Source organism: Oncorhynchus gorbuscha, unplaced genomic scaffold (genome assembly GCF_021184085.1).
Source record: "Oncorhynchus gorbuscha isolate QuinsamMale2020 ecotype Even-year unplaced genomic scaffold, OgorEven_v1.0 Un_scaffold_592, whole genome shotgun sequence".
In the NCBI taxonomy this organism is placed as follows: Eukaryota; Metazoa; Chordata; class Actinopteri; order Salmoniformes; family Salmonidae; genus Oncorhynchus; species Oncorhynchus gorbuscha.
In genome coordinates, this window is record NW_025745428.1 from 143,368 (window position 1) to 171,088 (window position 27,721).

At 47.4% G+C, this 27,721-nt stretch overlaps 2 protein-coding genes and 1 long non-coding RNA gene across 4 annotated transcripts in view; 2 read left to right on the forward strand and 1 right to left on the reverse strand.

Moving 5' to 3' along the window:
- The first annotated feature begins 585 nt into the window (after positions 1-585).
- Positions 586-8,791, forward strand: LOC124018965. Its single transcript, XM_046334297.1, has 3 exons — positions 586-697; positions 848-1,021; positions 8,256-8,791. The coding sequence occupies exons 1-3, from the start codon at positions 637-639 to the stop codon at positions 8,789-8,791; spliced, it is 771 nt and encodes a 256-aa protein (XP_046190253.1). The 5' UTR covers positions 586-636.
- Positions 8,792-16,249: 7,458 nt separating this feature from the next.
- LOC124018979 lies at positions 16,250-19,369 on the forward strand. Its single transcript, XR_006835718.1, has 3 exons — positions 16,250-16,514; positions 18,226-18,363; positions 18,589-19,369. It is a non-coding gene; the product is annotated as an uncharacterized LOC124018979 (long non-coding RNA).
- Positions 19,370-21,472: 2,103 nt separating this feature from the next.
- The window catches only part of LOC124018960 (phosphorylase b kinase regulatory subunit alpha, liver isoform-like), a 40,981-nt gene continuing 34,732 nt past the window's right edge, over positions 21,473-27,721 (reverse strand). Inside the window, exons 27-31 of one of the 2 annotated variants that reach the window (XM_046334293.1) lie at positions 26,832-26,885; positions 24,669-24,855; positions 24,560-24,606; positions 23,174-23,374; positions 21,473-21,929 (exon numbers count right to left, since the gene is read on the reverse strand). In XM_046334293.1, coding sequence (XP_046190249.1) covers positions 21,756-21,929; positions 23,174-23,374; positions 24,560-24,606; positions 24,669-24,855; positions 26,832-26,885 — 663 coding nt within the window. In that variant the 3' untranslated portion in view covers positions 21,473-21,755. The remainder of the gene's footprint in view (positions 21,930-23,173; positions 23,375-24,559; positions 24,607-24,668; positions 24,856-26,831; positions 26,886-27,721) is intronic. The other variant, XM_046334292.1, reaches the window with a different exon arrangement.

Genomic DNA, 27,721 nt, shown 5'->3' on the forward strand with positions numbered 1-27,721 from the left:
TAGAGTGAGGGAGAGGAAGGGAAAGAGAGAGGAGTAGAGTGAGGGAGAGGAAGGGAAAGAGAGAGAAGAGTAAAGAGAGAGGAGTAGAGCGAGGGAGAGGAAGGGAGAGCGAGAGAAGAGTAGAGAGAGGGAGAGGAAGGGAGAGAGAGAGACGAGAGGAAAGGAGAGAGACAAGAGTAAAGAGAGAGGAGTAGAGAGAGGGAGAGGAAGGGAAAGAGAGAGGAGTAGAGCGAGGGAGAGGAAGGGAAAGAGAGAAAGAGTAAAGAGAGAGGAGTAGAGCGAGGGAGAGGAACGGAGAGCGAGAGAAGAGTAGAGAGAGGGAGAGGAAGGGAAAGAGAGAGAAGAGTAAAGCGAGGGAGAGGAAGGGAAAGAGAGAGAAGAGTAGAGAGAGGGAGAGGAAGGGAGAGAGAGAGACAAGAGGAAGGGAGAGAGAGAAGAGTAGAGCGAGGGAGAGGAAGGGAAAGAGAGAGAAGAGTAGAGAGGAAGGGAGAGTGAGAGGAAGGGAGAGAGAGAGGAAGGGGGAGAGAGAAGAGTAGAGAGAGTGAGAGGAAAGGAGAGAGAGGAAGAGTGGAGAGGAAGGGGAGAGAGAGAGAGAGAGAAAGAGTAGAGCACCTCAGTCTGCTGCAGGGAGAGACCATGGGGGCTCTGACAGGGCTTCTCTCTGCACTAGTCGCTCTGCTATGGACCCTCCCTCCAGGTCAGTCAGTCTGTCTACCATGTCAACTGGTTTGGATTTCATCTATTGGATATCTTCTTTCTGTTTGGTTGGTAAAAATGACTTCTGAGATCAATGGGAACTCCTCATGGCATCAGACTGTCTTTATGTTGATCTCTGTTCTGTCTCCAGGGTCATTGGGTGAGGAATGCAGTAGTTTCAGACACGTGGAGAACGGTAGAACATTCTTCCGTTACAGCGGGCTGTATGTAGCGTTCACCTGTAACCCTGGCTATAAGATCCATGGATATAGAACCAACAGCTGTGTGTCTGGACAGTGGACCAGGGAACCTCCCGTGTGTGTTGGTAAGTGACTTGAGTTTGATACATGTATTTACAAGTTACACGTCTCTCTCTCAATTTCTCAATAGCAAGGCTATGCTCACTGAGTCTGATGGTAGTCAAAGCTTTCCTTAAGTTTGGGTCAGTCACAGTGGTCAGGTATTCTGCCACGGTGTACTCTCTGTTTAGGGCCAGATAGCATTCTAGTTGGCTCTGTTTTTGTGTCAAGTAATTATCTTTTTGTTTTCTCATGATTTGCTTGGGTCTAATTGTGCTGTTGTCCCGTTCTACGTTGTACACGGAGTCTCAATTTGGTGTTTGTCCCATTTTGTGAATTCTTGGTTGGTGAGCGGACCCCAGACCTCACAACCATAAAGGGCAATGGGCTCTATAACTGATTCAAGTATTTTTAGCCAGATCCTAATTGGTATGTTGAATTTTATGTTCCTTTTGATGGCATAGAATGCCCTTCTTGCCTTGTCTCTCAGATCGTTCACAGCTTTGTGGAAGTGACCTGTGGTCCTGATGTTTAGGTCGAGGTATGTATAGTTTCCTGTGTGCTCTAGGGAAACGGTGTCAAGATGGAATTTGTATTTGTGGTTCTGGCGACTGGACTTTCTTTGGAACACCACATTTTTTGTCTTACTGAGATTTACTGTCAGGGCCCAGGTCTGTCAGGGCCCAGGTCTGTCAGGGCCCAGGTCTGTCAGGGCCCAGGTCTGACAGAATCTGTGCAGAAGATCTAGGTGCTGCTGTAGGGCCTCCTTGGTTGGGGACAGAAGCACCAGATCATCAATAGACATTTGACTTCAGATTCTAGTAAGGTGAGGCCGGGTGCTGCAGACCGTTCTAGTTCCCTCGTCAATTTGTTGATATATATGTTGAAGGGGGTGGGGCTTAAGCTGCATCCCTGTCTCACCCCACGGCCCTGTGGAGAGAAATGTGTGTGTTTTTTTACCAATTTTAACCGCACACTTGTTGTTTGTAAAGTCGTATGTTTTTCCCCCAACACCATTTTCCATAATTTTGTATACTAGACCGTCATGCCAAATTGAGTCAAAGGCTTTTTTGAAATCAACTAAGCATGAGAAGACTTTGCCTTTGTTTTGGTTTGTTTGTTTGTCAATTAGGGTGTGCAGGGTGAATACGTGGTCTGTCGTACAGTAATTTGGTAAAAAGCCAATTTGACATTTGCTCAGTACATTGTTTTCACTGAGGAAAGGTGTTGAGCTGTTAAGTCTCTCTCTCTCTGTCTCTCTCTCTCTGTGTGTCTCTCTCTCTGTCTCTCTCTCTCTCTGTCTTTCTCTCTCTGTCTCTCTCTCTGTGTCTCTCTCTCTGTGTCTCTCTCTCTGTCTCTCTCTCTCTCTCTCTCTCTCTCTCTCTCTCTCTCTCTCTCTCTCTCTCTCTCTCTCTCTCTCTCTCTCTCTCTCTCTCTCTCTCTCTCTCTCTCTCTCTCTCTCTCTCTGTCTCTTTCTCTCTCTGTCTCTCTCTCTCTGTCTCTTTCTCTCTCTGTCTCTCTCTCTCTCTCTCTCTGTCTCTCTCTCTCTCTGTCTCTGTCTCTGTCTCAATTCAAGGTGCTTTATCGGCACGGGAAATATGTAAACATTACAGTAAGCATTACATTCACAAAAGTTCCAAAAGAATAAAGACATTTCAAATGTCATATTATGTTTATGTATATTATACAGTGTTATAACGATGTGCAAATAGTTAAAGTACAAAAGGGAAAATAAATAAATAGAGGTTGTATTTACAATGGTGTTTGTTCTTCACTAGTTGCCCTTTTCTTGTGGCAACAGGTCACTAATCTTGCTGCTGTGATGTCACACTGTGGTTTTTCACCCAGTAGATATGGGAGTTGATCAAAATTGGATTTCTCTCTCTTTTCTCTTCTAATCTGTGTTGAATCTCCTGTGTGTGTATTCCAGCCTCTGGGTGTCCCAGCCCAGGGGATCTCCTGCAGGGGTTACCAGTGTAACAGAGGACGGGTCCTGGGCTCTCTTCAGCTGTGATGCTGGCTACAGGCTTTATGGACACTCACTGCTCTACTGCAAGGGCCAGAACTGGAATGGCACCAAACCTGTCTGCAAGGGTGAGAGACTTGACTTACTGACTTAGTCCTCTTTGGCCCCTTGGTGAGCGTCCACCGTGGCCCTCCACCTCTCTCTTTTCAGTGTGAGGCCTGAGCGGGAGACAGCTGTAGATTACTGTCAGCATGGTATTCTACAGTAGGCTATCTCCTTCATGTGGAATAATTATAAAACATACCCTGTAATCTGATTTGTACCCTGCTTTAAACGAAGGCACCGATTGATGATGTCTCCTGGTATTGATCCTCCTCTGTGCCTCTCCCTCCTAGAGTCTGATATGATGTCTCCTGGTATTGATCCTCCTCTGTGCCTCTCCCTCCTAGAGTCTGATGATGTCTCCTGGTCTCCCTCCTAGAGTCTGATATGATGTCTCCTGATTCTCCTCTGTGCTCCTCTCCTCTCCCTCCTAGAGTCTGATATGATGTCTCCTGATTCTCCTCTGTGCCTCTCCCTCCTAGAGTCTGATATGATGTCTCCTGATTCTCCTCTGTGCCTCTCCCTCCTAGAGTCTGATGATGTCTCCTGGTATTGATCCTCCTCTGTGCCTCTCCCTCCTAGAGTCTGATATGATGTCTCCTGGTCCTCCTCTGTGCCTCTCCCCTCCTAGAGTCTGATGATGTCTCCTGGTATTGATCCTCCTCTGTGCCTCTTCCCTCCTAGAGTCTGATATGATGTCTCCTGGTTCTCCTCTGTGCCTCTCCCTCCTAGAGTCTGATATGATGTCTCCTGATCCTCCTCTGTGCCTCTCCCTCCTAGAGTCTGATATGATGTCTCCTGATCCTCCTCTGTGCCTCTCCCTCCTAGAGTCTGATATGATGTCTCCTGGTATTGGTCCTCCTCTGTGCCTCTCCCTCCTAGAGTCTGATATGATGTCTCCTGATCCTCCTCTGTGCCTCTCCCTCCTAGAGTCTGATATGATGTCTCCTGGTATTGGTCCTCCTCTGTGCCTCTCCCTCCTAGAGTCTGATATGATGTCTCCTGGTATTGGTCCTCCTCTGTGCCTCTCCCCTCCTAGAGTCTGATATGATGTCTCCTGATCCTCCTCTGTGCCTCTCCCTCCTAGAGTCTGATATGATGTCTCCTGATCCTCCTCTGTGCCTCTTCCCTCCTAGAGTCTGATATGATGTCTCCTGATCCTCCTCTGTGCCTCTCCCTCCTAGAGTCTGATATGATGTCTCCTGATCCTCCTCTGTGCCTCTTCCCTCCTAGAGTCTGATATGATGTCTCCTGATCCTCCTCTGTGCCTCTCCCTCCTAGAGTCTGATATGATGTCTCCTGATCCTCCTCTGTGCCTCTCCCTCCTAGAGTCTGATATGATGTCTCCTGATCCTCCTCTGTGCCTCTCCCTCCTAGAGTCTGATATGATGTCTCCTGATCCTCCTCTGTGCCTCTCCCTCCTAGAGTCTGATATGATGTCTCCTGATCCTCCTCTGTGCCTCTCCCTCCTAGAGTCTGATATGATGTCTCCTGATTCTCCTCTGTGCCTCTCCCTCCTAGAGTCTGATATGATGTCTCCTGGTTCTCCTCTGTGCCTCTCCCTCCTAGAGTCTGATATGATGTCTCCTGGTTCTCCTCTGTGCCTCTCCCTCCTAGAGTCTGATATGATGTCTCCTGGTTCTCCTCTGTGCCTCTCCCTCCTAGAGTCTGATATGATGTCTCCTGGTTCTCCTCTGTGCCTCTCCCTCCTAGAGTCTGATATGATGTCTCCTGATTCTCCTCTGTGCCTCTCCCTCCTAGAGTCTGATATGATGTCTCCTGGTTCTCCTCTGTGCCTCTCCCTCCTAGAGTCTGATATGATGTCTCCTGGTATTGGTCCTCCTCTGTGCCTCTCCCTCCTAGAGTCTGATATGATGTCTCCTGGTTCTCCTCTGTGCCTCTCCCTCCTAGAGTCTGATATGATGTCTCCTGGTTCTCCTCTGTGCCTCTCCCTCCTAGAGTCTGATATGATGTCTCCTGGTTCTCCTCTGTGCCTCTCCCTCCTAGAGTCTGATATGATGTCTCCTGGTTCTCCTCCTCTGTGCCTCTCCCTCCTAGAGTCTGATATGATGTCTCCTGGTTCTCCTCTGTGCCTCTCCCTCCTAGAGTCTGATATGATGTCTCCTGGTTCTCCTCTGTGCCTCTCCCTCCTAGAGTCTGATATGATGTCTCCTGGTTCTCCTCTGTGCCTCTCCCTCCTAGAGTCTGATATGATGTCTCCTGGTATTGATCCTCCTCTGCCTCTCCCTCCTAGAGTCTGATATGATGTCTCCTGATTCTCCTCTGTGCCTCTCCCTCCTAGAGTCTGATATGATGTCTCCTGGTTCTCCTCTGTGCCTCTCCCTCCTAGAGTCTGATATGATGTCTCCTGGTTCTCCTCTGTGCCTCTCCCTCCTAGAGTCTGATATGATGTCTCCTGGTTCTCCTCTGTGCCTCTCCCTCCTAGAGTCTGATATGATGTCTCCTGGTTCTCCTCTGTGCCTCTCCCTCCTAGAGTCTGATATGATGTCTCCTGATCCTCCTCTGTGCCTCTCCCTCCTAGAGTCTGATATGATGTCTCCTGGTCCTCCTCTGTGCCTCTCCCTCCTAGAGTCTGATATGATGTCTCCTGGTCCTCCTCTGTGCCTCTCCCTCCTAGAGTCTGATATGATGTCTCCTGGTTCTCCTCTGTGCCTCTCCCTCCTAGAGTCTGATATGATGTCTCCTGATCCTCCTCTGTGCCTCTCCCTCCTAGAGTCTGATATGATGTCTCCTGATTCTCCTCTGTGCCTCTCCCCTCCTAGAGTCTGATATGATGTCTCCTGATCCTCCTCTGTGCCTCTCCCCTCCTAGAGTCTGATATGATGTCTCCTGGTATTGGTCCTCCTCTGTGCCTCTTCCCTCCTAGAGTCTGATATGATGTCTCCTGGTTCTCCTCTGTGCCTCTCCCTCCTAGAGTCTGATATGATGTCTCCTGGTATTGATCCTCCTCTGTGCCTCTCCCTCCTAGAGTCTGATATGATGTCTCCTGATCCTCCTCTGTGCCTCTCCCTCCTAGAGTCTGATATGATGTCTCCTGATCCTCCTCTGTGCCTCTCCCTCCTAGAGTCTGATATGATGTCTCCTGGTTCCTCCTCTGTGCCTCTCCCTCCTAGAGTCTGATATGATGTCTCCTGATCCTCCTCCTCTGTGCCTCTCCCTCCTAGAGTCTGATATGGTGTCTCCTGGTATTGATCCTCCTCTGTGCCTCTCCCTCCTAGAGTCTGATATGATGTCTCCTGATCTCCTCTGTGCCTCTTCCCTCCTAGAGTCTGATATGATGTCTCCTGATCCTCCTCTGTGCCTCTTCCCTCCTAGAGTCTGATATGATGTCTCCTGGTCCTCCTCTGTGCCTCTCCCTCCTAGAGTCTGATATGATGTCTCATGGTATTGGTCCTCCTCTATGCCTCTCCCCTCCTAGAGTCTGATATGATGTCTCCTGATCCTCCTCTGTGCCTGAAGAACCACCTCCTAGAGTCTGATATGATGTCTCCTGGTATTGGTCCTCCTCCTAAAGACCTCCACCCCACCTAGAGTCTGATATGATGTCTCCTGGTTCTCCAGTGCCAAAGCTCACCATCCTAGAGTCTGATATGATGTCTCCTGGGATCTAACAGACAGAGAAGGGGCCCTCCCACTGATATGATGTCTCCTGATTCTCCTCTGTGCTCTCCCTCCTAGAGTCTGATATGATGTCTCCTGCCTCCTCTGTGCCTCTCCCTCCTAGAGTCTGATATGATGTCTCCTGATTCTCCTCTGTGCCTCTCCCTCCTAGAGTCTGATATGATGTCTCCTGGTGCCTCTCCCTCCTAGAGTCTGATATGATGTCTCCTGGTAGGATCCTCCTCTGTGCCTCTCCCTCCTAGAGTCTGATATGATGTCTCCTGGTTGGCCAGGGCCTCTGATGTGAGCCACAAACACACAGGAGCCCCGTCCTCAGAGTCCACTGAGACCAGCTCCACAAGTTCTCCTCAACTCCAGCAAGAGTCTGATACTGGGTCAATGGAACCTCCTTTGTGCCTCTCCCTCCTAGAGTCTGAGACTGCATCATTATCTCCCTCCTAGAGTCTGATGATGATGGGGTGAAACCATCTCCCCTCCTAGAGCCTGACCTCTCCGGATCGGGCCTCTGTGCCTCTCACAGAGACAATGATGTCTCCATCCTCCTGACTGTCCTCACCCTCCTAGAGTCTGATATGATGTCTCCTGGTATTGGTCCTCCTCTGTGCCTCTTCCCTCCTAGAGTCTGATATGATGTCTCCTGGTTCTCCTCTGTGCCTCTTCCTCCTAGAGTCTGATATGATGTCTCCTGGTATTGGTCCTCCTCTGTGCCTCTTCCCTCCTAGAGTCTGATATGATGTCTCCTGGTATTGGTCCTCCTCTGTGCCTCTTCCCTCCTAGAGTCTGATATGATGTCTCCCTGCCAGCTTGGTCCTCCTCTGTGCCTCTCCCCCCTAGAGTCTGATATGATGTCTCCTGGTTCTCCTCTGTCCTCTCCCTCCTAGAGTCTGATATGATGTCTCCTGGTTCTCCTCTGTGCCTCTTCCCTCCTAGAGTCTGATATGATGTCTCCTGGTGGTCCTCCTCTGTGCCTCTCCCCCTAGGTCTGATATGATGTCTCCTGGTTCTCCTTCTGTGCCTCTTCCTCTCTAGAGTCTGATATGATGTCTCCTGAACTCCTCTGTGCCTCTCCCTCCTAGAGTCTGATATGATGTCTCCTGGTCCTCCTCTGTGCCTCTCCCTCCTAGAGTCTGATATGATGTCTCCTGATTGATCCTCCTCTGTGCCTCTCCCTCCTAGAGTCTGATATGATGTCTCCTGATTCTCCTCTGTGCCTCTCCCTCCTAGAGTCTGATATGATGTCTCCTGATCCTCCTCTGTGCCTCTCCCTCCTAGAGTCTGATATGATGTCTCCTGGTTCTCCTCTGTGCCTCTCCCTCCTAGAGTCTGATATGATGTTTGTTCTTAACTGACTTCCTGAGTCTGATATGATGTCTCCTGTTTGATCCTCCTCTGTGCCTCTCCCTCCTAGAGTCTGATATGATGTCTCCTGTCCTCTGTGTTTCCTAGAGTCTGATAAGGTGTCTCCTGGTATTGATCCTCCTCTGTGCCTCTTCCCTCCTAGAGCCTGATATGATGTCTCATGATCCTCCTCTGTGCCTCTTCTATCCTAGAGTCTGATATGATGAGGTCATGGAAGCAGAAAGAGCCCACCGTCCCGATGCCCAGGATCCAGAGCCAGAACCTTGCCGTGCTGTCTGCTCTGAAGAACCACCTACAGCTTCACTACAATACCATCGCTAACACCGCCTCCAAGCCCGTGTTGCTGGCCAACGCACCACGTGGACCCCCACACCCACCTAAAAGACCCACACTCCATAGACCGCAGCACCAAAGCTCACCATGTGGAGGAGAATTTGAAAGACACCAGGGATCTAACAGACAGAGAAGGGGCCCTGAGAAGCCCACTAGACCTCAGGCCTCCACATCCTCCTCTGCTACTACAGAGACCATTACTTCCACATCCAGCCTGCTGGTCGCTGAAGGGTATTGGCACCAGGGGGCCTTTATTCCCAGACTATGCAGGAGGATTCATTACCCAGGAAGGGGGTGCTTTAGGGGCCACCCAGTTGGAGCCTGGCCAGGGCGTCAGCCAGCAGATGTGAGCAGCACAAACACACAGGAGCCCTACTCCTCAGAGACCCACTGAGACCAGCTCCACAAGCTTTTCAACTCCAGCAACACCACCAGCCACTGGGTCAATGGAACAGACACGTTTGGTCATCACATCCAAGTGAAGGAGACTGCATCTCATTATCTGACGATGATGATGATGATGGTGGTGAAACTCATCGACGCAACTGACCTCTCCGGATCGGGCATCAAACAGGTCACAGGACAATGAAACCGACACAAGTGACAGTCATCACAGTCAGGCGTCGAGACGTCATCGTCGCCATTGTCCGGAGATGATGGTGAAACCTCCTGCACAATGAGACTTTATTCGTATCTGTCTTTAAACAGGTCAGACCAGCATCTTATTATTCCTACAAACACAGAGGAGCTCCCAGGCCTGTGACCCTAAACAGGCGTCCGCTGTGCTTTACCCTCCCCTGCCAGCTCATGGCACCTTCTACTTGGAGGTAGACAACTCCTGGTCCCCGGGTCTTTAACACTTCCAGCCCTGCTATGCAGGGTCACCCTCCTGGGGATATCCACAGCTACTGTCTGCAGGCTGGACGGTGGAGAGGTCTCCCTCCTGCTTGGGTCACTGCTCTATCATTCCCCATTGTGATGCCTCTCTGGAGATTCTGTACTACCAAACTGAAGAGCTGAAAGGCCAGGGTTTTATTCAGAACGTATGTTGATACGATAGGTTGCACCCTCCTGTGGTAAGAGCTTTACTCCAGTAACCTGGAAGGTTGCGAGTCAAACCCTCCTGCTGACAAGGTACAAATCTTCGCCTGCTCCTGGACAGGCAGTTAACCTCCTGTTCCTAGGGTCTTGAAAATAAGAATTTGTTCCTACTTGCCTGGTTAAATAAAGGTTTACATGTTTTGTTGCTGTGTTCACCTCCTCGACTGTGTCCTCCTGTGTTTGGGCAGGTGAGAAGGAGAAAGGAGACGTTGCAGCTCTACTCTGTTTTCTACATTATTACCTCAGTGACATCAGAATGTCTGTTACACGCATCATCTCCTCAGTAACTGACTCCTGAGTGACTGACCAGGAAGTCAGTGCTGTGCTCCTGTGGCAGCCGGTCCCAATTCACTTCCAGCCCTTCTCTTGAACTAACTCCTGATGGGTCTTTATTGGGACCAGCTGTGGCTGTTGGAAGACAGTCCTGTTTTAAATTGCTGGGGCTCAGTGAAATGCAGGTGTGGCCAACCCTACTCCAGGAGAACTACCCTCCTCCAGGGTCTTTATTCCAGCCCTACTCCTGGAGAGTAACCCTCCTGCAGGGTCTTTATTCCAGCCCTACTCCTGGAGAACTACTCTCCTGCAGGGTCTTTATTCCAGCCCTACTCCTGGAGAGTCACCCTCCTGCAGGGTCTTTATTCCAGCCCTACTCCTGGAGAGTCACCCTCCTGCAGGGTTTTTATTCCAGCCCTACTCCTGGAGAGTCACCCTCCTGCAGGGTCTTTATTCCAGCCCTACTCCTGGAGAGTCACCCTCCTGCAGGGTCTTTATTCCAGCCCTACTCCTGGAGAGTAACCCTCCTGCAGGGTCTTTATTCCAGCCCTACTCCTGGAGAGTCACCCTCCTCCAGGGTCTTTATTCCAGCCCTTCACTTGGAGAGTAACCCTCCTGCAGGGTCTTTATTCCAGCCCTACTCCAGGAGAACTACCCTCCTCCAGGGTCTTTATTCCAGCCCTACTCCTGGAGAGTAACCCTCCTGCAGGGTCTTTATTCCAGCCCTACTCCTGGAGAACTACTCTCCTGCAGGGTCTTTATTCCAGCCCTACTCCTGGAGAGTCACCCTCCTGCAGGGTCTTTATTCCAGCCCTACTCCTGGAGAGTCACCCTCCTGCAGGGTTTTTATTCCAGCCCTACTCCTGGAGAGTCACCCTCCTGCAGGGTCTTTATTCCAGCCCTACTCCTGGAGAGTAACCCTCCTGCAGGGTCTTTATTCCAGCCCTACTCCTGAGAGTCACCCTCCTGCAGGGTCTTTATTCCAGCCCTACTCCTGGAGAGTCACCCTCCTGCAGGGTCTTTATTCCAGCCCTACTCCTGGAGAGTCACCCTCCTGCAGGGTTTTTATTCCAGCCCTACTCCTGGAGAGTCACCCTCCTGCAGGGTCTTTATTCCAGCCCTACTCCTGGAGAGTCACCCTCCTGCAGGGTCTTTATTCCAGCCCTACTCATGGAGAGTCACCCTCCTGCAGGGTCTTTATTCCAGCTCTACTCCTGGAGAGTCACCCTCCTGCAGGGTCTTTATTCCAGCCCTACTCCTGAGAGTAACCCTCCTGCAGGGTCTTTATTCCAGCCCTACTCCTGGAGAGTAACCCTCCTGCAGGGTCTTTATTCCAGCCCTACTCCTGGAGAACTACTCTCCTGCAGGGTCTTTATTCCAGCCCTACTCCTGGAGAGTCACCCTCCTGCAGGGTCTTTATTCCAGCCCTACTCCTGGAGAGTCACCCTCCTGCAGGGTTTTTATTCCAGCCCTACTCCTGGAGAGTCACCCTCCTGCAGGGTCTTTATTCCAGCCCTACTCCTGGAGAGTAACCCTCCTGCAGGGTCTTTATTCCAGCCCTACTCCTGAGAGTCACCCTCCTGCAGGGTCTTTATTCCAGCCCTACTCCTGGAGAGTAACCCTCCTGCAGGGTCTTTATTCCAGCCCTACTCCTGGAGAGTCACCCTCCTCCAGGGTCTTTATTCCAGCCCTTCACTTGGAGAGTCACCCTCCTGCAGGGTCTTTATTCCAGCCCTACTCCTGGAGTGTCACCCTCCTGCAGGGTCTTTATTCCAGCCCTACTCCTGGAGAGTCACCCTCCGGCAGGGTCTTTATTCCAGCCCTACTCCTGGAGAGTAACCCTCCTGCAGGGTCTTTATTCCAGCCCTACTCCTGGAGAGTCACCCTCCTGCAGGGTCTTTATTCCAGCCCTACTCATGGAGAGTCACCCTCCTGCAGGGTCTTTATTCCAGCTCTACTCCTGGAGAGTCACCCTCCTGCAGGGTCTTTATTCCAGCCCTACTCCTGGAGAGTCACCCTCCTGCAGGGTCTTTATTCCAGCCCTACTCCTGGAGAGTCACCCTCCTGCAGGGTCTTTATTCCAGCCCTACTCCTGGAGAGTAACCCTCCTGCAGGGTCTTTATTCCAGCCCTACTCCTGGAGAGTAACCCTCCTGCAGGGTCTTTATTCCAGCCCTACTCCTGAGAGTCACCCTCCTGCAGGGTCTTTATTCCAGCCCTACTCCTGGAGAGTAACCCTCCTGCAGGGTCTTTATTCCAGCCCTACTCCTGGAGAGTCACCCTCCTCCAGGGTCTTTATTCCAGCCCTACTCTTGGAGAGTCACCCTCCTGCAGGGTCTTTATTCCAGCCCTACTCCTGGAGAGTCACCCTCCTCCAGGGTCTTTATTCCAGCCCTTCACTTGGAGAGTAACCCTCCTGCAGGGTCTTTATTCCAGCCCTACTCCTGGAGAGTCACCCTCCTGCAGGGTCTTTATTCCAGCCCTACTCCTGGAGAGTCACCCTCCTCCAGGGTCTTTATTCCAGCCCTTCACTTGGAGAGTAACCCTCCTGCAGGGTCTTTATTCCAGCCCTACTCCTGGAGAGTAACCCTCCTGCAGGGTCTTTATTCCAGCCCTACTCCTGGAGAGTAACCCTCCTGCAGGGTCTTTATTCCAGCCCTACTCCTGAGAGTCACCCTCCTGCAGGGTCTTTATTCCAACCCTACTCCTGGAGAGTAACCCTCCTGCAGGGTCTTTATTCCAGCCCTACTCCTGGAGTCACCCTCCTCCAGGGTCTTTATTCCAGCCCTACTCTTGGAGAGTCACCCTCCTGCAGGGTCTTTATTCCATCCCTGCTCCTGGAGAGTCACCCTCCTGCAGGGTCTTTATTCCAGCCCTACTCCTGGAGAGTCACCCTCCTGCAGGGTCTTTATTCCAGCCCTACTCCTGGAGAGTAACCCTCCTGCAGGGTCTTTATTCCAGCCCTACTCCTGGAGAACTACCCCCTGCAGGTCTTTATTCCAGCCCTACTCCTGAGAGTCACCCTCCTGCAGGGTCTTTATTCCAGCCCTACTCCTGGAGAGTCACCCTCCTGCAGGGTCTTTATTCCAGCCCTACTCCTGGAGAGTCACCCTCCTAAGCTCAGGGTCTTTATTCCAGCCCTACTCCTGGAGAGTAACCCTCCTGCAGGGTCTTTATTCCAGCCCTAACTCCTGAGAGTAACCCTCCTGCAGGGTCTTTATTCCAGCCCTACTCCTGGAGAGTAACCCTCCTGCAGGGTCTTTATTCCAGCCCTACTCCTGGAGAGTCACCACATCCTGCAGGGTCTTTATTCCAGCCCTACTCCTGGAGAACTACCCACCTGCAGGGTCTCTATTCCAGCTCTATCATAACACATACAGCCTGCACACCTGCTATAGTCCTATAAAGAGACCCAATCACCTTTAAACACCAAGCACATTTACATGTACCAAACATTTGATCTGGTCCTCCATTAACAATATACAGAATATACAGACAGACCATACAGACAGACAGGATATACAGACAGGATATACACAAACAAAATGTAATACAGACATGTGCTCTGTGGTAGACACTGCCTCCCCCCTCCATCTCTAACCTCCACCTCTAACCCTAGAGGTGACCCCATAACCCCTGAACAACCAGGCTGTTCCCAGCTGTCCTCCAGTGTGAACCAGGAACAAGCTCAGTGTCACTGCGGACCAGGCTTCATCCTGTTAGAGGATCACCGTCCTCCAGAGGTCAGTCAAACAATCAATCGAGCCAAGACGTCTTTGAACCCAGGGTCTCCTGTGCGACACCAGACAGTGTTCACCCATTGCGCTAAAGCCGTCTGACTAGCCAAGATGTACTTCATCTTCATGTTTCACTGAAACAACTGGTGTCTAGATCTACTACACATGTACCATGCTTTGTGGTAGAAATAAGATGTCTTCCTCCACAGCCCAAAACCAAGAGTGTTGTGTTTGTGCTCCTCCTTGTTGGGGGACTAGCAAGATGTCTTCTGTCCACAGTCTTTTAGCCAAGATGTCTTCTGTCCACCTCTGACTAGCCAAGATGTCTTCATCCACAGTCTCTGACTAGCCAAGATGTCTTCATCTTCAGTCTCTGACTAGCCAAGATGTCTTCATCTTCAGTCTCTGACTAGCCAAGATGTCTTCATCTTCAGTCTCTGACTAGCCAAGATGTCTTCTGTCCACAGTCTCTGACTAGCCAAGATGTCTTCATCCACAGTCTCTGACTAGCCAAGATGTCTTCATCCACAGTCTCTGACTAGCCAAGATGTCTTCATCTTCAGTCTCTGACTAGCCAAGATGTCTTCATCTTCAGTCTCTGACTAGCCAAGATGTCTTCATCCACAGTCTCTGACTAGCCAAGATGTCTTCATCCACAGTCTCTGACTAGCCAAGATGTCTTCTGTCCACAGTCTCTGACTAGCCAAGATGTCTTCATCCACAGTCTCTGACTAGCCAAGATGTCTTCATCTTCAGTCTCTGACTAGCCAAGATGTCTTCATCTTCAGTCTCTGACTAGCCAAGATGTCTTCATCCACAGTCTCTGACTAGCCAAGATGTCTTCATCCACAGTCTCTGACTAGCCAAGATGTCTTCTGTCCACAGTCTCTGACTAGCCAAGATGTCTTCATCTTCAGTCTCTGACTAGCCAAGATGTCTTCTGTCCACAGTCTCTGACTAGCCAAGATGTCTTCCTCCACAGTCTCTGACTAGCCAAGATGTCTTCTGTCCACAGTCTCTGACTAGCCAAGATGTCTTCTGTCCACAGTCTCTGACTAGCCAAGATGTCTTCTGTCCACAGTCTCTGACTAGCCAAGATGTCTTCTATCCACAGTCTCTGACTAGCCAAGATGTCTTCTGTCCACAGTCTCTGACTAGCCAAGATGTCTTCTGTCCACAGTCTCTGACTAGCCAAGATGTCTTCTATCCAAAGTCTCTGACTAGCCAAGATGTCTTCCTCCACAGTCTCTGACTAGCCAAGATGTCTTCTGTCTACAGTCTCTGATTAGCCAAGGTGTCTTCCTCCATAAAGAACAGCTGTAGTGTCTGCACCAACAGGCTCTACGATGTGATCACGATGCCCCTAAATTCAGTGATGTTTTTACAGCCTGAGAATCCCCCATTTAGAGCTCTACATTCTGGATCCATAACATCTCTACCACTCTGATCACAAGGCAGCGCTGCAGAGGAACAAGCTACGGCCTGAGGAAAGACCCCGTTAATATATGTTTCAGGATCTCTGTTCCACGGTGCACCTACATAGTAGTCTCTTGTGACAGCTGGACATTTGGTTTTGGGTGTCGAGTAAATAACTTGGGTCAAATTATCCACCTTAAAAAGGTTGAAATTGGCTTCTGTTAAAAAAAATAAAGTGTTTATCAGTTGAGAAATACTTTCTCACTCTTTCTATTTTCCCTCCACAGTTTATTTCCAGGTAGGAACCAAACATTTGCGTCTCAGAATAAAGTACTACCATGATTCACTGTCTATAGACAGGTGGTTGAATGAACAGGTGGTTTTCTCCTGTAGACAGAGCTGACTAGCACAATATCTACACATGCTATAATCTGTCTGACTCAGACAGGCATACCATACAGCAGAGATAAATATTAATTTACACATTCCTATAGGCCAGCAGTGGTGTAAACACACACACATCTACACACACACACACACACACACACACACACACACACACACACACACACACACACACACACACACACACACACACACACACACACACACACACACACACACACACACACACACACACACACACACACACACTACATCTACACACACACACATCTACATTCACACACACACACATCTATACACACACACACACACACATCTACACACACACACACACGCACACACACACACGCACACACACACACACACGCACACACACACACGCACACACACACACACACACTGCTACAGGTGCTCTCCTGGGAAAGAGCAGGAGCTCAACTAGCAGGTACAGTAGTTGATATATCTTCCTGAGTTGTTTTCCACACACTGCAGCTTCCTCTATAAAGCAGATGTTTTTCTCCCAGTCTGTTAGTCTCTGTATTTGTCATATTGAAACCAGACCACTGAGACCAGGGCTGCCGATCCAGTCAGTGGAACTGAAGAGGTGGATGTTAGCTAACACATACTGCTGTCGCAGCAGAACGCTGAACACGGACACGATCAAAAACAAAAGGGCATCGTCACACATCACCTTTGTCGTACATGAAAGCCAACGGTGCAAGCCTGGTCTCCATGGTAATGAGGTGTGCCAGAGCGAGACAGAGAGAATCAAAGCGAGACAGAGCTGCTCTACTCTTTCATCTCGGGGCCTTTGTGACATCAGCATCAGACAGGCCACTTTCCTAATTGTGTGTGTGTGTGTTCCTGTGCGTACGCACGAACGTGTGTTTTAAACACATACCTGTGTGTGTGTGTTCCTGTGCGTACGCACGAACGTGTGTTTTAAACACATACCTGTGCGTGTGTGTCCTCGGCGCAGATGTGGATGAGTGTGTGGAGGGCCAGCAGCAACAGCGCTGCCAGCAGACCTGCGTCAACACCTTCGGCTCGTTCCGCTGCTCTTGCCCCTACGGACACACCCTGGCTGGGGACGGAAGGGCCTGTGTGGCTGAGTGTCCCGCAGGGTACAGGAAACAACCCTCAACCCCGATACCTGGAGGAAACCTGTCCAGAAAGGAGTGTGTAGGTAGGAGACACTGGGATGCCGTAGGTTTAGCAGAAATGAATAGAATGCCACAACTTCTAATTAGACTAGTGGAACATCTCTCTCTCTTAATTACCCTTGCGGAAATCTAATTAGCATAATCCTCCCATAAAAACCCATCAATTTATGCTAGAGACATCTCAATCCACCACATCAGCCGATGTCACACTTCTGCATCTGCGGTGAAAGGTGACAGAGCTAGAGCGGTGTTTGTCAGACCATGAGGCATCCCGAAAATCATTCTCTCAAAATATTGTCTGTAGGGCCTCCCGGGTGGCGCAGTGGTTAAGGGCGCTGTACTGCAGCGCCAGCTGTGCCACCAGAGACTCTGGGTTCGTGCCCAGGCTCTGTCGCAACCGGCCTTCGTCTCTCCCGAGCCCGTACGGGAGTTGTAGAGATGAGACAAGATAGTAGCTACTAACAATTGGATACCACGAAATTCGGGGTAAAAAATAATTGTATATATATATATTGTCTGTAGCGTCTGAACATCTCTATGGAAAGATTAGACTCAAGAACATGATGGGTTCTCCCTTTTGCTCTATGACCCCCCACAAGCATCTTGGGACACCTCTGAAGGTGGTACAGACGATCTGCCAACTTCTGTCTGTCGCGTCCAAACTGTTTGGGCTACACACTAATATGACCCCTCTGTGGAAAGGTCAGACTCTCACAAACACGTATTTGGATCTACAACGCTCACAAGACTCTTCTGAAGAGTCCTCAGTACCAGTTGAAAAACATGTATGGAAGTATACAATACCAGCGAAAAGTTTGGACACCTACTCATTCAAGGGTTTTTCTTTATTTTTACTATTTTCTACATTGTAGAATAATAGTGAAGACATCAAAAATATGAAATAACACAAATGGAATAATGTAGTAACCAAAAAAAGTTGTAGAAAATCTAAATGTATTTTAGATTCTTCAAAGCAGCCACCCTTTGACTTGATGACAGCTTTGCACACTCTTGGCATTCTCTCAAGCAGCTTCATGAAGAATGCTTTTCCAATGGTCTTGAAGGAGTTCCCACATATGCTGAGCACTGCTTTTCCTTCACTCTGCAGTCCAACTCATCCCAAACCATCTCAATTGGGTTGAGTTCGGGTGATTGTGGAGGCCAGGTCATCTGATGCAGCACTCCATCACTCTCCTTCTTAGTCAAATTGCCCTTACAAAGCCTGGAGGTGTGTTTTGGGTCATTGTCCTGTTAGTGAAGGAAAAGCAGCCAAAAAGTGCTCAGGATATGTGGGAACTCCTTCAAGACTGTTGGAAAAGCATTCCAGATGAAGCTGGTTGAGAGAATGCAAAGTGTGTGCAAAGCTGTAATCAAGGCAAAGGGTGGCAAATCTGAAATATATTTTTTATTTGTTTAACACTTTTTTGGTTACCTCATGATTCCATTGTTATTTCATAGTTTTGATGTCTCCACTATTATTGTACAACGTAGAAAATAGTATGTGTAGGTGTGTCCAAACGTTTGACTGGTACTGTATATATTTTATTCTTCAAGTGGTCTTAAAATTCAAAAATAAAATAACTAAATGATCCTTGGTAATGACATTCTTAAAACAATTCCACGTAGTTTAGTGGAATCAATAGAAAATAGATACAACAATGTCATTCAGCAAACAGAATGTGTATGGCGTCCAGGTTGTCTTCAACTGCTGGAATGACACTGATCCTGTTACAGACATCAATGAATGTGAGGAGCCAGAGGTCAGTGTACCTGGACACCGGTGTCAGTGGAAGTGTGTGAACCTGCCTGGCTCCCACCGCTGTATCTGTCCCAGAGGCTACAAACTGTCCTCAGACAGACACCACTGCAGAGGTGAGATGACTACACACACACACACACACACACACACACACACACACACACACACACACACACACACACACACACACACACACACACACACACACACACACACACACACACACACACACACACACACACACACACACGACATAAATTGATCAAAACGGAAGTCTTTGACAAATCTACTTCCAATGATATTTTCCTGACCAGCCCTTTGCCCTGTTTCATCAACAGATATCAACGAGTGCAGCCGTAAGAATGGTGGCTGCTCTCACCTGTGCCTGAACCATAAAGGAAGTTACCAGTGTTCCTGTCCTGCCTCTCACCGCCTCTCCCCCTACAGTAGGAAGAAGTGTCAGCCAAGGAAAGAACAGCAGAGTAGTGTGTAGCAGAGATCGTGTGGAGATCATTTAAATATAAATGTAATTTATTCCATTGCTTTCTACCATCCCTCTGTTCGGCTCTTGAACAATGACTTCTACTATTGAATCTACATTTTGTCAGTCCTTAGATGTATTTTTGTCAAATCATTACTGAGAACAGTATAAAAACTATTAAAATATTATTGTCACATCCAGAACATATCTGTGACATTGAATAGAGGCTTGGACTGCATATTACAGACATATAGCTGAAGAGAAACCAGAAAAACACGTTATTAGTTTAGGGATTTAATTGATGGCATTTAAATATATTTCCCTCAAGTGATTACATGTTGTTTTACAAGGTAGTGTGAATGAATGAGTAAAAACATAATGGAAACACGGTGCAGACACTGTGATAATAGATTAGTAGAATTGATCCCCTCAAAATGTCCTCAACTGCAGACTTATAACATGGCCATGCCTATAGGAATATCAAATATAATTTTTTGATTAAAAGTGACAGTATTAATTGTACTTTAGTCTGTTATATAAACAGTCATAGTACTTTGTTAAAAATACATTATTTCTATGTATCTACTATATTTATAGTCTCTTTTTAAATATATAAAATAAAGTTAGACACAAAAACAGAACTGTTTCAGCCTCAGTCGTCCTTAACTGCAGAACAGATTCTCCCTTCAACTGTAAGCCTGCTGGGATGCTAATGTCTACCACACAGTGTTGTACTGAATGACTACGGGGATGCTAATGTCTAACACACAGTATTGTACTGAATGACTACGGGGATGCTAATGTCTAACACACAGTATTGTACTGAATGACTACAGGGATGCTAATGTCTAACACACAGTATTGTACTGAATGACTACGGGGATGCTAATGTCTAACACACAGTATTGTACTGAATGACTACGGGGATGCTAATGTCTAACACACAGTATTGTACTGAATGACTACGGGGATGCTAATGTCTAACACACAGTGTTGTACTGAATGACTACGGGGATGCTAATGTCTAACACACAGTATTGTACTGAATGACTACGGGGATGCTAATGTCTAACACACAGTATTGTACTGAATGACTACAGGGATGCTAATGTCTAACACACAGTATTGTACTGAATGACTACGGGGATGCTAATGTCTAACACACAGTATTGTACTGAATGACTACGGGGATGCTAATGTCTAACACACAGTATTGTACTGAATGACTACGGGGATGCTAATGTCTAACACACAGTATTGTACTGAATGACTACGGGGATGCTAATGTCTAACACACAGTATTGTACTGAATGACTACGGGGATGCTAATGTCTAACACACAGTATTGTACTGAATGACTACGGGGATGCTAATGTCTAACACACAGTATTGTACTGAATGACTACGGGGATGCTAATGTCTAACACACAGTATTGTACTGAATGACTACGGGGATGCTAATGTCTAACACACAGTATTGTACTGAATGACTACGGGGATGCTAATGTCTAACACACAGTATTGTACTGAATGACTACGGGGATGCTAATGTCTAACACACAGTATTGTACTGAATGACTACGGGGATGCTAATGTCTAACACACAGTATTGTACTGAATGCTAATGTCTACTGAATGACTACGGGGATGCTAATGTCTAACACACAGTATTGTACTGAATGACTACGGGGATGCTAATGTCTAACACACAGTATTGTACTGAATGACTACGGGATGCTAATGTCTAACACACAGTATTGTACTGAATGACTACGGGGATGCTAATGTCTAACACACAGTATTGTACTGAATGACTACGTATTGTACTGGATGCTAATGTCTAACACACAGTATTGTACTGAATGACTACGGGGATGCTAATGTCTAACACAAGTATTGTACTGAATGACTACTGTTGGATGCTAATGTTCAACACACAGTATTGTACTGAATAACACATTGTATTATGTTTAACACACAGTATTGTACTGAATGATACACATTATGCTAATGTCTAACACACAGTCTTGTACTGAATGACTACGGGGATGCTAATGTCTAAATGCACAGTATTGTACTGAATGACTACGGGGATGCTAATGTCTAACACACAGTATTGTACTGAATGACTACGGGGATGCTAATGTCTAACACACAGGTACTAAATGACTACGGCTGAAATATGGCATAACCACTGTTGGACTGATTCAACCATGTTATAGTATAATCACATTGTCATTATGTTTACTTCAGATAAACGTTCACATACACATTAGCAGCTATGAAGGCATTGCTGACATGCTTCGTTATGGATAAATGCACAGTATTTGTGACACAGTGGTGATGATGAGCCACACCTCAGATAACATGAGAGGTAAATGTCGTTGTAAAGTGGGATGAAAGGTACAGTCAGCTGCAGTACTTCAACACGGGATAACACAGTAACTTCTGGATAGGTTTATAACCCCACAACACAGGGTGAGAATGATACAATAGAGGAGGGATACACTCATTATATCATATTAGATTGTTTTAAACAACTCCGTCTGATTTACACATATATATTAAATGTTAAAATTATAAATAATTTTAGTACCGTGTGTCATCCAACACTCAAAATAAAAAACAAACATATATTTAATTATAATTAATTATATATTTAATTTTAAACCTGCTATATTATTGATTATAATCAATCAATTAGCTGCAATAAAACTCCTTTGAGTAGAGTGTGTGTTGTGAATATCTTAGTCATAGGTCATAGGTCAAACCCCATCCAACTTCCTACCTAAGTCTAGTTCACCCCCTTCTCTCTGAAGTGTGCACTCATTCACTTCAAGAATTCAATCCCAATGATTTTAAATCATCCTTGAATGGGAGTGAACGAGTGTACACTTGGGGAGAATTGGAACGAGGCAGTAGTATTTCGTTCCACACTATAATATATTACTTGACTAGACTCTCTTGATTAGCTGCCTGCGAGGCCAGGGAGAGAGTGCTCTACATCAAACCCAGTCTGAGACCTCATTGCATGAGACAGGTAGACTGTGGCAGGAAGTCTTGTAGGTATGTGACCACAGCCTTGGAGAGGTAGGTCATGGTACCGTAGCTGCCACTAGGGGCGCTGTCATAGAAGAAGTGGCATATCCCCGTGGCTGGATCCTTCTCCAGGAAGTACTCGTTGGCTCCATGGGTCCTCTGGAACATAGAGGACATGGCTGATAGGTAGATACAGATCACGTTGTCTATAGTTAGAGGATAGGTCTTACTACAAACTGAGAGGTGGGGATCGGATCCCACTTCTGACACCATGTTATGTTATGATAGACATATGGACGAGTCAGGAAGAGACACGTGACTCTAGTGAACATGATAATATGGCAACGATACAGGACAGACATCACTGAACTGGCCCATTACACATTAACCCTTTATAGGACAGACATCACTGAACTGACCCATTACACATTAACCCTTTACAGGACATTACTTAGTGACCATTACACATTAACCATTTACTTTCTAGTGACCATTACACATTAACCCTTTATAGGACACTACTTTCTAGTGACCATTACACATTAACCATTTATAGGACACTAACCATTTACAGGACATTACTTTCTAGTGACCATTACACATTAACCCTTTACAGGACATTACTTTCTAGTGACCATTACACATTAACCATTTACTTTCTAACCCTTTACAGGACACTACTGACCATTACACATTAACCCTTTACTTTCTAGTGACCATTACACATTAACCCTTTACAGGACACTACTTTCTAGTGACCATTACACATTAACCATTTACTTTCTAGTGACCATTACACATTAACCCTTTACAGGACACTACTTTCTAGTGACCATTACACATTAACCATTTACTTTCTAGTGACCATTACACATTAACCCTTTACAGGACATTACTTTCTAGTGACCATTACACATTAACCATTTACAGGACATTACTTAACCTTTTACAGGACATTACTTTCTAGTGACCATTACACATTAACCCTTTACAGGACATTACTTTCTAGTGACCATTACACATTAACCCTTTACAGTGACATTACACATTAACTTTCAGGACATTAGTGACCATTACACATTAACCCTTTACAGGACACTACTTTCTAGTGACCATTACACATTAACCCTTTAAGGACACTACTTTCTAGTGACCATTACACATTAACCCTTTATAGGACATCACTTTCTAGTGACCATCTCTGTGGCCTTGTGGGAATAGTTTCCAACCTGAGATTGGAAGCGTGGGGGTTCGATCCCCGGTCGTGTCAAACCAAACACTTTAAAATAGGACCCGATGCGTCTCTGCCTGCAGATGTTCCAGAGGGTGTAGTTTATCGTACATCACGCTACAGAAACAGGAAATAGGCTCCTCCCCTATGGGCCGTTCTGGCTCAGACTTACCTGGTCCTGTAAGAAGAGGTCATTGGCCATGTGTACGATGCGGTCGATCAGGATGATTCCTCCGATGTTGTCCACATCCATGTCAGCCACCAGCGTCAGCACCATCACAGCCTCCACCAGCAGCTGTCGGTACTCTGGCTGGGGGACGTGGTTCAGAACAGACTCCACGTGCACCGCAAACTTGATCTCACCTTCTGTCATCTGGCAGGCAGGGACACGACGTCAAGAGTCAGAACGCTTTCCCAGACACAGATGGAATCTCCATCAAGGGATCTGTCTGTGCCAATCACAGTGTCTGAAAGGAAATCTTATTTCCTACTATTATAGGAAGCTACATTTGTTCTAAATGTGAAACACTGAGAGATGTTCCTTGATGTCGTGCTGCTGTTTGGGGGTCTAGGGGGGTTACTGCACATTATTAATGGAGTTGTAAAAAGGGCTATATAAATACCATTTGATCAATCTATTGATTTGACTACATACCTCTCTGGTAGTAGAGCACATATCCATCTATAGACAGACTGACACTACATACCTCTCTGGTAGTGGAGGAAGACAGCACGTATCCATCTATAGACAGACTGACACTACATACCTCTCTGGTAGTGGAGGAAGAAAGACAGGTAGTGGAGGAAGACACACGTATCCATCTATAGACAGACTGACACTACATACCTCTCTGGTAGTAGAGGAAGGCAGCACGTATCCATCTATAGACAGACTGACACTACATACCTCTCTGGTAGTAGAGGAAGAGCACGTATCCATCTATAGACAGACTGACACTACATACCTCTCTGGTAGTGGAGCACGTATCCATCTATAGACAGACTGACAGAGCACGTATCCATCTATTGACAGACTGACACTACATACCTCTCTGGTAGTGGAGGAAGACAGCATGTATCCATCTATAGACAGACTGACACTACATACCTCTCTGGTAGTGGAGGAAGACAGCACGTATCCATCTATTGACAGACTGACACTACATACCTCTCTGGTAGTGGGAAGCAGCACGTATCCATCTATAGACAGACTGACACTACATACCTCTCTGGTAGTAGAGGAAGACAGCACGTATCCATCTATTGACAGACTGACACTACATACCTCTCTGGTAGTGGAAGCACGTATCCATCTATAGACAGACTGACACTACATACCTCTCTGGTAGTAGAGGAAGGCAGCACGTATCCATCTATTGACAGACTGACACTACATACCTCTCTGCTAGTGGAGCACGTATCCATCTATAGACAGACTGACACTACATACCTCTCTGGTAGTAGAGAAGGTTCAGCACGTATCCATCTATTGACAGACTGACACTACATACCTCTCTGGTAGTGAAAGCTATCCATCTGACAGACTGACACTACATACCTCTCTGGTAGTAGAGGAAGGCAGCACGTATCCATCTATTGACAGACTGACCTTGAGATATGGGTTGGTAGTGCCAGAGGAAGGCAGCACGATTCCATCTATTGACAGGCCGGACACTTCTGCAGGATCTTCCACACCTTCTGGTAGAAGCCCATTGGGACCCTGTTGATGGCCCCATCCAGCCGTCTCCTCCTCAGCCACTGGCCCTGCCGCTCCTCCCACTGCAGGTGGCTGTCTGACCCCCCGGGGCCTACAGGGGACAGGATACCACTGGGGGTGGAGGGGCTGCTGCACCGCTACAGGGGGAGATACGTGTTCATTAACGTACACAGTACTCATGCTGCGGTACACACACACACACACACACACACACACACACACACACACACACACACACACACACACACACACACACACACCAGGTGAAAGCTATGAGCCCTTGTTGATGTAACTTGTTAAATCCACTTCAAATCAGTACAGATGAACGGGAGGAGACAGGTCAAAGAAGGATTTTAAGCCTTGAGATACGGGTTGTGTATTTGTGCCATTCAGAGGGTGAATGTTACCATGAGACAACAGATTTAAGTGCCTTTGAACGGGGTATGGGAGTAGGTGCCAGGCACACCGGTTTGTGTAAAGAACTGCAACGCTGCTGTGTGTTTCACGCTCAACAGTTTCCTGTGTGTATCAAGAATGGTCCACCACCCAAAGGGTAGGAGTCAACATGGGCCGGCATGCTACAGGCCAGTACATGTTACCATGACGACACCAGCATGCTACAAGCCAGTACATGTTACCATGACGACACCAGCATGCTACAGGCCAGTACATGTTACCATGATGACACCAGCATGCTACATGCCAGTACATGTTACCATGACGACACCGGCATGCTACAAGCCAGTACATGTTACCATGACGGCACCGCATGCTACAGGCCAGTACATGTTACCATGACGACACCAGCATGCTACAGGCCAGTACATGTTACCATGACGACACCGGCATGCTACAGGCCAGTACATGTTACCATGACGACACCAGCATGCTACAGGCCAGTACATGTTACCATGACGACACCGGCATGCTACAGGCCAGTACATGTTACCATGACGACACCAGCATGCTACAGGCCAGTACATGTTACCATGACGGCACCAGCATGCTACAGGCCAGTACATGTTACCATGACGACACCGGCATGCTACAGGCCAGTACATGTTACCATGACGACACCAGCATGCTACAGGCCAGTACATGTTACCATGACGGCACCGGCATGCTACAGGCCAGTACATGTTACCATGACGGCACCAGCATGCTACAGGCCAGTACATGTTACCATGACGGCACCAGCATGCTACAGGCCAGTACATGTTACCATGACGACACCAGCATGCTACAGGCCAGTACATGTTACCATGACGACACCAGCATGCTACAGGCCAGTACATGTTACCATGACGGCACCAGCATGCTACAGGCCAGTACATGTTACCATGACGGCACCAGCATGCTACAGGCCAGTACATGTTACCATGACGACACCAGCATGCTACAGGCCAGTACATGTTACCATGACGGCACCGGCATGCTACAGGCCAGTACATGTTACCATGACGGCACCAGCATGCTACAGGCCAGTACATGTTACCATGACGACACCAGCATGCTACAGGCCAGTACATGTTACCATGACGACACCAGCATGCTACAGGCCAGTACATGTTACCATGACGGCACCGGCATGCTACAGGCCAGTACATGTTACCATGACGACACCGGCATGCTACAGGCCAGTACATGTTACCATGACGACACCAGCATGCTACAGGCCAGTACATGTTACCATGACGACACCGGCATGCTACAGGCCAGTACATGTTACCATGACGACACCAGCATGCTACAGGCCAGTACATGTTACCATGACGACACCAGCATGCTACAGGCCAGTACATGTTACCATGACGACACCAGCATGCTACAGGCCAGTACATGTTACCATGACGACACCGGCATGCTACAGGCCAGTACTTGTTACCATGACGACACCAGCATGCTACAGGCCAGTACATGTTACCATGACGACACCAGCATGCTACAGGCCAGTACATGTTACCATGACGACACCAGCATGCTACAGGCCAGTACATGTTAGTACAGTAAGCATAAGGCAATGTAACGAAGAAAGACAACCGTTCAGAGTGAACCTCGTCTGCGTGGTTTAGTGAACACGGGACAATGAGGGAGACGTGGTTCATGGTTTTACCGTGGAACGGGGAGAGGTGACGTTGCTGCTGATGGAATAGCCACTGTTACTCATCTGGAAAGGATCAACACGGAGAAGACGTCATGTTGTCGTCGAGGGAGAGACACAGAAGGAGGGGATGACGGCGTGAAGGAAAGTCAAACTCACACCTTGTAAATACAGTTTAGATTATGATCAAACATCAGACACAGTTAAAGATGTGGGCTAGAAAACAGGCAAACATGATCAGCAGCTCAGCATGAGGTAAGGCACTACTGACTGTATTCTAGTACAGCTGGTATGAATGGGCTTTCAGCTGGCGGCTTCATGTCATGTTATGATAGTTGGTTTCATTATGGTCTGGCTGTGGAGATTACAGCTGATGAGGCAATATGACTATTATGGTCTGGCTGTGGAGATTACAGCTTATGAGGCATTATGACTATTAACTACTAACTAGAATCAAACATACAGAAAGAGTATCATCCAACTGCAATTAGAACCATACAACATTACAGCATTATTACTAACTATAGATTAAATAGAGGATTAGGTCATTCTGTAGATTATATTATAGTTAGGTCTAACTAGAATTAAACATACAACCTGAATTATATTATAGAGTATTAGGCCTATAGTAACCTGTAGATTATATTATAGAGGATTAACCTGTAGTTATATTACTAACCTGTAGATTATATTATAGAGGATTATGTCTTTACTAACCTGTAGATTATATTATAGAGGATTAGGTCTATACTAACCTGTAGATTATATTATAGAGGATTATGTCTTACTAACCTGTAGATTATATTATAGAGGATTAGGTCTATACTAACCTGTAGATTATATTATAGAGGATTAGGTCTATACTAACCTGTAGATTATATTATAGAGGATTAGGTCTATAC